At 40.7% G+C, this 10368-nt stretch overlaps 2 protein-coding genes across 3 annotated transcripts in view; both read left to right on the top strand.

The window, feature by feature from the left end:
• The window catches only part of LOC112147366 (phosphatase and actin regulator 1), a 56040-nt gene extending 52771 nt beyond the window's left edge, over positions 1-3269 (top strand). For both annotated transcript variants that reach the window (XM_024273699.2, XM_024273698.2), the window contains exons 11-12: positions 1323-1399; positions 1516-3269. In XM_024273699.2, the coding sequence (XP_024129467.1) occupies positions 1323-1399; positions 1516-1531 (93 nt within the window). In that variant the 3' untranslated portion in view covers positions 1532-3269. The remainder of the gene's footprint in view (positions 1-1322; positions 1400-1515) is intronic.
• A 3572-nt stretch (positions 3270-6841) lies between these two features.
• Positions 6842-10368, top strand: part of phlpp1 (PH domain and leucine rich repeat protein phosphatase 1) — a 71875-nt gene continuing 68348 nt past the window's right edge. Inside the window, exon 1 of the mRNA XM_024273176.2 lies at positions 6842-8841. Coding sequence (XP_024128944.1) covers positions 7323-8841 — 1519 coding nt within the window. The 5' untranslated portion in view covers positions 6842-7322. The remainder of the gene's footprint in view (positions 8842-10368) is intronic.

Raw genomic sequence — 10368 nt, 5'->3', positions numbered from 1 at the left:
ATATAAGTCGCACTGGAGTATAAGTCGCAGGGACATTCAATCTATGAAAAAAACCGCGACTTATAGTCCGGAAAATACGGTAAATGTACGGACAGCAGAACATACCTGAAGCTTCTGCACACTCAGATGTTCATGTTGTTCAGTGAAGTTGAGTCAAGGAAACATTTCGCCACAGTGGAAACAATGTTTCAAGAAAGATTTAAGTTCAGTTGCAGTGACTCAACTTCAAGACGTCACCTGGAGGAATGAGAACCGTCATCGACATGCTTGCAAAGGGACAGAAAGCAATGGGACAACTTATTCATGCAGTGCATTTTGATTCCATGTTGTTTTCTATACATTTTGGTTTTAGCTTGAAAAGGAAAATATCAACAGCATTTGAGATTACAAAACAAAAGTTAACTTTCTGCATGGCCCTGCATGCATTTTAACTTTAAGGCTACGTACACATTGGGCATGTTCAAGAACGTGCTGAGCGTGGGTTTAGCATACACTGTTCACACAAATCTTATCATTACCTGATACTAGTGCATGTACTCACAGTTGGAAGAGGCTTGGTGTGAACTGTTGAAGTGGTGCAAATTTCCTGAATCTTTAAAATACTTGATGTCATATTATTGAGGCCAGATACATCCATCCATTCATTTTCTAAACCGCTTTGGCCCTTTTGGGGTCATAGGGCTGCCGGAGCCTAACTTCTGGGCAAAGGCAGGATACACCCTGGACAGGTCGCCAGTTTGTTGCCGGGCCACAATCACACATCTATACACACTCCCATTCACACCTAGGGACAATTTAGAGTAACCAGTTAATCTTTGAAGCACATTTTTAGATGGTGGGTGGAAGCCAGAGTCCCCTGAGAAAATCCACTCATGCACGGAGAGAACCATTGACGATTCTGTTTCATGTGCCCCACCCAGACTTGGACCTATTTGCTGTGAGGCAAGAGTGCTAATCACTCCACCACCTTGCAGCCCAGATACAAACCACAATTAATTTCTCCTTTATGATTGATTTTCAAATTGTTGACACTTGCATGTTTTGAAAAGGATGCTACCCATACTTGACTACCAAATCAGATCACTGATAGGTAAAAGTTCAACTGGTTTAACTTTCAATGTGCATTCCGTTGCTACGCGTTTTGTACTGCACTGTATTTGTACTTGAGCATAAATGTGAGAATTTTGAACATGCAAGTCCAAAATTTACATAGACTTTTCATTGGAAGCGATTGCTCAAATGTACGTTTTCGAGCCGGTGGGAACGTAGTGTAATAGACAGGGAAACCGTTTTTTACACCCTTTTCTTATGGTCTTTTACAGGCAGCTATAAGGAAGGAACTCAATGATTTCAAGAGCAATGAAATGGAGGTGCATGAGTCAAGTCGCCATTTAACCAGGTAATGTATAGAATGATCGAGTATAACCTCTGCAATGTGTCTTGGATGTTAAGTTCTGGATTTGTTTCATTATGATCTAAATATTTCACCATTTTTGTTGCTTATTTTTTTGTTAGGTTTCACAGACCGTAGTGGACCATCACTGTCTTGAGTGGTGCCTGGCCCGTTGCTCTGCTCAAATGAGAACCTTAAGTGCTGGACAGTAAAATGGTGCCCATTTCTACAGCAAGGCCATGTCTTCTGAAATGCCTTTTCAGGACCCACACAACTGAGTCAGTACTGATCCACGAAATGTAGACACCCCTGCTTCATCCACTGTAGTAGCACATAGTGACTCTTCTTCGTTTACATTGCCCCTTTGAGGCAATTTTGTCTCCCCAAAGCATCCGCCAAGCTCTCAGGTGGATGTTTGGTTCCGTGGTGGCGGAGGGAGGAAAAGTCTTTTGTTTGCAAATATGAAGACTTTATGGGCATATTTTAATCCATTCTCACGATTGATCTGTTCCATTGGACTTTTCCATTTGTGGACAGACTTATGCGAGGATGGAGAAATTAAAATCATTGTTCCAGGAGCAGCTCCATCTTTACAACTCCTGCTTGAACTTTGGAAACTGAGACTGAAAGGGAGGAAGGCCTCCAACCTTACAAGTTGTGCAATTTGTTTTTCCTCTGCTTTTCTTTGACTATAGCACCCCCTGGAGTTCCCTTTTGCCATGACTTTCCATTGTCCTGACCTCCTTTTTTATAAATGTGCAATTCTGACTGTACCAGCATTGCTGACATCTAGTTGCTAACTGTGAATCTAAGAGTTTGGGAAATTTCCTATTCTCTCTCCAAATGTTCACTTTGCTTTTACTTAAGAGGAACTTGACATACAAAGAAAGGAAAAAAAGGTAATCAAAGTTTCAATCATGTCAGAGTCTTATGTAATCAAGGTGAAAACCATAAGTCACAGATGTGTTCTGGCTCCAGAATGTGCAATGATTTTCTGTTTTTGTATAAACTTGTGAGTTTTAGAGGCACTTAATTTAAATATACATTCTAGCACTTTCAACAGAGATTCATTGAAATGGATATCAAGAGATGACTCACCGCATTGTTACTGTTATCTCTTACTTTCTTTGTGTGTGTTTGATGCAATATGTTTAATAATCTGGTCTCATAACGTGCATTGGATTCAACTATTTTCTATTCATGTCACTCAAGCTTTTGACGAAGCAATATCCTTTGTTTGTAGTGAAAGGTTTGACTGCAGGTGATTTCCCCCCAGCCACTGTTTTTTACTGTGCATATACAGGTTGTTTGCACTTCAGGGTTTGATATGTTACTTTGAGAGGCTTTATTCTGGAGGGATTGTTCATCTTTTTTTTTTTCTTAACTGAGTTACCTAAAATCTGCCTGTTTAACAGCTTTACCAACATGTTTAGATAAAGTCTTAGGTGATGATCATTTATTATAATGTATTGTAAAACCCAAAAGACGGGCACAGGTTTTAGCGTATTCTCAGAGTCTACATTTTTGAATATTTTTACTGCTTAAGTATTTTGCACTGTTTAAACTTTTTTTTTCTCAAATGTAAAATTCTTGTTGGACTTTTGAGCTGTAAACACCTGATAAGTAATCCCACACCAGTATTCATTCCAGTGAGCACATCGGAAGCTTTATGTGCACAGAATATTTCTATTATTTTTTACTGTATTACTTTCAAAGTTACAAACGACATTGTCAGATAAGGAAATGGAGTGAATGAAGGAGGCTGATAGCCACCCGCTGGAATCCATCTGTCTGAAAAGGAATGTTTTTTTCCCTTCTCCCCGGGTTTAATCGGGGAATGATGTCCCAATAAAATCTGGCAATGAACAACAAAAAAGGGGTTTGCAGTTTGTTGATTCAAGAAAAGTACTGTAAAAATGGGCTGGGATCATATTATTTTAATGTTTCTAACCATTTATTACTTTTCACCTCAAGCACAAGAGAAAAAAAGTTCATTCATGTTTTTTGTATTGAATCCAAGTCATGTGTGGATGATGGATCTGTGTTTTATTTTTTTTACAGACACACACACACACACATATATATTTATATAGATATTACTTACAGATTTATTACTATGAATTAACAAAAACATATTTTCTCATTCTCTGCTGGCAGCATTGTACTGAGGATGAGTTTTTTTCTTTGTGGTAAACAGAATTAAATTTGAGTTAAAAAACAAGATTTGCTTTTATGTCAATGAAAGAAAATTTGTCCTAATTTTATTTTGAAGGCAAAAACATTTAAGAAAATCCTTTTCTACTAAATTATTTTCTTGAAAGCATTTAAATTGTGTGACATGTAGCCTTAGAGATATTGAAGAATTTAACATTTTGTAGCAATGTTTTTCTACTTATCAGTAGAACAAAACAACTTCCCTTAATTATTATTACATTTAGCCAGCCTATTTCTTTCATCTTTTTCCATAAACCTCCCAAAATATACTTTGTTTAAATATGTTTTATAGTGGAGACTTCTGAGCAAACTTATTAAAATAATTAGGCATCAAAACGAGGCTTTTTGTAGTAATGGACTGTAATTGTGAGTCACAAGAAATGTGTGAAATGTGGGCTGTGAAAGTGAGAAAAGGTGATGGGTTGTGACTGTGCAAAGTGGACACTTACTGGGCTTGTAAAATTCCACATCACAGTAAGACGTGAAGTATACCTTGGAAATTAGGAGGTAGTAAATTTCTTAATCAGAATTACAATATGGCTCACAGCAAAGAAAATAATTAGTAGTTGATAGGAGTTAAGTGGACAGATATTCTCTAGATAAAGTAACTTTTGATTAAATGTCAAACTTTTAAAGGCTCTTCTGCTGCCACTTAGTACTGGATTTAATGTCCAGTTTATTTCACAGCTATACTGTACAGCGTGCTTCAGATACGTCTCACTCCATGTGTCAGCCAAGTCGAGACCATTCTATAGGGATGTTACTAGGGGAATTCACTTTATATCATAATGTGTGATTGCTGAAACAATTGATAGCTGATATAGGTTCATTTTGAATGATCCAATTCACTAACTTAAATCGATCTGGGACATCTTTCAATTCAACCATTGTGACTCGGAGATAAATACCCGGGTACTGAACAGTGCTGCTGAAGTTTTCCAGATTCCTTAAGTTTCTTACAAGAAATGGCAAAGCCATTCACATTTTAGTTTCAGAAGGTTCAGCCCCCAATGTTCTAGTAAAATAAACCTACTGTGTCTCAATCCTTGTTGTATTTTCCCATATCAATGTAATCGATTTATTTCATCTGAAATTATATTATAATGGTACAGGTCAATTCAATTAACAACTTGCCACAGACAGATCGATCTGGTGTGATCATATAAACAATCGATTATGTCTATGTATTGCTACACCCCTCACATTTACTCATGTTAATTTCTTTGCAGTGTGGACACTTAACATAATTTAGGATATATCATATTACACTGAGCACCTTTTAAAGACTTTATATTGATTTAAATAAGTGACTGAAAGAAACCTAGAAATCAGCAACAGAAAGGTCTTATTTAGGCTAAAATAGTAGAAAACTTTTGCTTTACTCACTAGAATCAAAGCAAATTAAAACTTGGGATAAACACTTGCATTCACATTTATGTATTAAATGTGTGAGTTTAACAATGAAGTCAACTTAGAGGCAGACTTACCACACAACTACAAAGGCAGGCGAGAACACTTAGAATACTTCTAAAATCATTTACCTGCTGATTATCATATAAATATTTCATAAAACTCCCCAAATCACTGTAGTGGCGAAAGGCTGCTAATGTAAAAAGTTTTGTTCTCTAAAGTACCTCTGCAGCAATCGTCTATTCTGTCAACAGCAAGTTATCAAGCAGAGAGAAATTATTCAAATATTTTTTTTTAAGCGATAAACTGAAGCGTAGATATCAGAGCGTCAGGGATAAAAAAAAAAAAAAGGAGAATGCAAGAAATGTGTTGCCATACTTTCAAAAGTGCTGGCAGGAAGACAAAACAAAAAGCACATTAAATAAATTATGATATTTTTCAAAGAAAAAATAATGTACACAAATTTAATTTTTAAAAAATGTATGTTATTTCAGTATTTAGATGCTTATAAAAAATTTGATTTTAATACTGGTGCTGTCTAAAAGTGGACAGGTGAAAAAGTTATCCTAGGCATATCTATTTGTATTAATCCAATCGATGCAGGGGACCCCATGTTATTGTTCACCTGCGAACCTCTGATACTGAGTCAACTTCCGATACTTAATGGTACACAATTAACCCATGAATTAATTTTTATTTCTATGATCCAACCAGATTGACCTGTCTGAGGTAAGTTAATAATAGAACTATACCATTAAAAAAAAAAACGCTTCAAAATAAAATAAATAGATGTGTAACTTGGAAAATGCCACTTGGATTGAGGCATGATGGGTTTATTTTCAGCAAAAACGACAAAGTGTCATCACAGCAGACAAACACATGACAGCAGAAAAAAATAAAAATAAAGATCAAACCATCATTACAGAAAGACAACAATGAGCTGAACTTTAGGAAACTAAAGCATAAATGTATTTGCTATTCTTGTTTTTTTTTTTGTACACATAGTTAATTTGCATTTGATTATATTGGAAGAAATAGAGGAAATTTGGAAAACTTCACAAATATTGTTCAGTATCCAGGTATTTATCTCTGAGTCCCACTGGTTTAATTTTTGGCAAAAGATGTCCCCGATCCATCTTAGGTCAGTGAATCGGATCGTTCAAAATGAACCAATATTGACTACAAATCCTATCTGCAACCACAAATTATTATATGTATCGAATTGTTACAATGAATCGTTGCACACCTATTTATTATAACTTCATTGTGTTAATTATAAAAAGCCATGATTTCTCTCTAAAGGCTTTTTTAAGCTTTTATTTATTTTTTTTACAGACCAGTGGTAAATGTTTTATAGAAAACAAAAATGAATGCTCTCACTTGAATATCCTGAACGATAACGCCGTTCTTCCACTAGATGACGCAACGTGCTAGCGGATTTGCGAGCACGCCGGCCTGTCTGTGTGGCCTTGTGAAATGGCGTCCTGATGAGATGGTGTCGAAGTTATTTCCCTCGTCGCCACTAGTCTAAAAGTAACGATAGCTGCAGCTCAATCTTCACCAACCGTGTAGTAGCAACGAGCAAGCTTACAGAAACGATCGCTAAAATATAAAGTTAGTTTTTCCACGATATGCTAGCTGCTAGCTTGTTTTAAAATATTTATTTAATTAAAATTAACCCTGAGGAATTATTTGTTTTAACCTCCAGGATTATTGGAAGTGAAATACATTTGCTTTTTTAGAGTCTCCAAACATTTATAGGCGCTATGTCTACGCCTCTCCGTTTCCCCCGCCTATTTCGACGGAAACGGGAGAAAGGCCTCCTGGGAAATGTATTTCTCATGGGGTACTGTTGCTGCAAACGCCCGCCCGCCCAAACGCCTATCCCACAATTCCCCGCGTTGTTGTTAATTCCCTATCTTCGCTCCTCCTCATGAATATATATCAGGCAGCATTTGCGTAGGAGGTCGGGCGACGTTCATTTAATATTCTAGCGCTGTATTTTGGTCCAAATGGGACGCGCAGCGCAGTCACGTCTCCGCCCTGATCCGTACTTTAGTGCCCAGCCTCTTCACAACGAATTTAATCAGCAAAATGTTTTTTTTTTCTTCCTTCGGGAGCAGCGGAGGGGACTTCGACAAGGGAAAGAAGGCACGAAGTGAATGACTACTAGTGAAATAAGTCGGAAACACCGCCCAGTTGGCGGACATTTGTCGCGTCGGGAACGTTTTAAGGTTTCTAAATGTAGTTCTAACCCACTGTACGCAGTTATTTATTTGGAGCGGAGGACTTTTCATTGGCGGAGATGGAAAGTGTGCAGGCTGTCGCCGAGGATGGAGGCGCGACTAAGTTAATAAAGAAGCCCGGCGGACTCTCTGTCGCCCGGGGGACTCCGGCGGATGATGGCGGTGGTCGGTCCTCCCGCGTAGACGCAAAGAACGGGAGAAACCTTTCCCACTCCGCCTCAACACCTAGTGCGTCAAACCGAGCCGCTGCGGCGTCTAATGGCCGAAGCAACTCCAGCTCTCTCCTGTTGCGACGGCGGCGCTTGAAGAGGAACCTCTCCGCCACAGCAGCAGCATCCTCAGCTGTCACCGCCAAGATGAGTTCGGCCCTGTCCTCTGCGTCTCTGCACACACGCAGTCTGGACAGGAAGACGCTGCTGAAGCACCGGCAGAGCCTGCAGCTGCAGCCCGCAGACCGCGACTGGGTGAGAGCGGACCTCCACCGCGGCTGCATCCACGTCCACCACAGACTGACAGCCTCGTACCCCAGGCCGGTTCTTTGCACTATGGACACCACCGCCGGCGAGGTGGCGCTCCGGCTGTGCGTCAAATCCCACAGCAAGTCGAGCTCCGTGCTGCGCATTTTTGCAAGAGATACCTCCAAGACTGACCAAAATGGCAACTGCAAGGTGAAGTATGGATATGATGAGAGCAAAGCGGAGGGCTTCAAACACCTGGATTCCGCTGAAGTCAGGGGCCGTCCGAGTGACAGGTTGAGACTGCTGCTTATGGAAAACACCGGCGACGGGCAAAAGCAACAGGATGAAAAACTTTTCAGCCCGCAGTCAGAGTCACAAGACAATATAACCTGTTCGTTATCTGATTTAACCTCCAACATCGATACACCCAACGACGAGGACTCGGAGCACAAAAATGGCACGGATAGCTTTGGATTAAACTCCGGCTCGGATGTGGAGAGCAGTGCATTTGACGACCTCAGCTCTGGGGCCCAGCTCAGTGAGCACAGAGACTCCCTCAGTGATGATATGATTCTGGGCACTGAGGCATCCATCCTCAGCCCATCTTTTGATAGTGCCACAGAAGGCCACGACATGTATGGGAGCTCCTCAGATGAACTGGAGCTGGACTGTCCTGTGTCCACTACAGGCTTAGGCTCTGTCTCCCACACTAATGGCATCCCTTCTGCCAACTACAAGCACTGCAGCGGGGGGCTTTTAACCGACCCCCCAAACAATTTTGGCCAAGATATCAGCCGGAACACACAGGGTCACCTGCACCCTAGCGACAGCGCTGGCTCTTTGTCAAGAGACTGTTCTACAGGTGTTGCACCTGATAGCCAAGATCCAGACAGAAAGCAAGATGTTGTGAAACTGGGGCCGACTGAACACCAAACTGAAGATTCCGGCCCTGCACTGTATGTTCAGCTGCATGGTGAAACTGTGAGGAGACTGAGCCCAGATGAGAGGCCCTTGCAGATCCAGAATGACTTTCTCTTTAAGCTTGGATTTAAGGATCCGTGGAGAGTTCAAGAGGAAGGCCTTGACACAGAAATTGGCTCCTTGTTGCGCTTTTATGCAGGTAATTGAAACAAAACATAATCTATTTTTTGCGTTTCATTCCAATTGTGAGCTTGTTGTCTACAATTTTTTATTTGAAACAGATTGTCAACCTGTGTTTCTGTGCAATTATGCAGATATATTTCATAATACACATATAAAAAGGAATTCTTGGGAGTGGAAGATGAATTGATCAATTCCGGTGCAACATTCTTACTGTAAGGAAAGAAGGCTAATGAGTTATCTGTCTTCTTTTTCTGATTCTGTTCAGATAACAGATCTTTATTCAGAATGTTCATCCAGTTCTCAGTTTCTGTGCTTTCTCCTCTCCTCTTCCGGCATCAAGTGTCTTTTTTGGCCTGCACTCGCATACTTTGCTCACATGGACACGCATGACAATGCCACAAAGCCATCACCACAACTTATGGTGCTCAGACACGGGGGCCCTCTTCCGGCTTTTGTCCCATTATTATCCAAATGAAAAGACTGAATGCCTTTGAGGTTGGATGGAGAACAGGGGTGGGAAGCAGTATGGCGAGGAAGACCATAAACCCCTTCTGTGGACTCAGTGAATTCTGGTCATTGAGATGCTGCACAGTGCCTGTCCTACTGGCGTCCAGCATGGCCACTGTCACACCAAGTGCCTGCCAACTGTGGTTAGAGTCTTCCGCTGAAGCTTTCAAAGCCCTTTTCGTCACCATGCCACTGCTTCAAACGCTGCTGCTGGTGATAACGTGGGCAAGTGGGAAGCAGCGAAACTACACATTTACCATGCATTAGTCATTAGTCACATGACTTGTTCTGCACTTGAAACTCACATAGTTTGTTTGCACTTGAGATTGTAGATGTTTATTTGGCTACAGAAGACGCCGTCAACAGTAAAAGTTCTGCATCACACGTGAGGCAGCTTAACTGTGGTCACCTGAGCTCTCCTTTAGCTCCCCCACGGTCAAACTCTGAGCCTGCAGCTTCTCACAAGAGGCTTAATTTTTCATTCAGCCGTTCGTAGCAAGACAATGAGGAGCAATTTCACCCACACACAGGCGCTCACTGTTAAAAGTAGCTGTAATGCTCATGTGACACAGCCTGGAGCTTTAGCATTTCCTCATGTGGAGGAAGCATGTGAGGAATGTACGCTTGTTCCTCTAGAATGTCAGGCATGTCTTCTGAGGAGGAAGTGGGGGCAGAATAAATGGGGGGATATTGTGCTGACACATCTTAAGTTGACAGGTTTTTTTCCCCAACACAGACAGAGGAGATAAGACTTGTTGGCTGTCTTTTAGGCACAGCTGTAGACCTCAGTCACGCTAAAGGTCTCTTATGTGCATGCAGACTGGCTTTTTGATATTAAACTTTCCGTACCTAACAGTTAAATAGCTGTTTAATCAAAGCACAAAGTAATTTTGATGGCAAGCTAGTTATTAAGTTGTTAGCAAGGGTGTTTTGCATTTGGAAAATGACTGATGAGCTGCTCTGTGATTAGAATAATAGGAAGAAGCTATTAAGTGAAGGAGTTGTCCTGGTGCATCACGCCATGTCCTGCTGACAA

The sequence above is a fragment of the Oryzias melastigma genome, linkage group LG17, assembly GCF_002922805.2.
Source record: "Oryzias melastigma strain HK-1 linkage group LG17, ASM292280v2, whole genome shotgun sequence".
Taxonomy (NCBI): Eukaryota; Metazoa; Chordata; class Actinopteri; order Beloniformes; family Adrianichthyidae; genus Oryzias; species Oryzias melastigma.
This window is presented reverse-complemented; position numbering and strand designations above follow the sequence as displayed.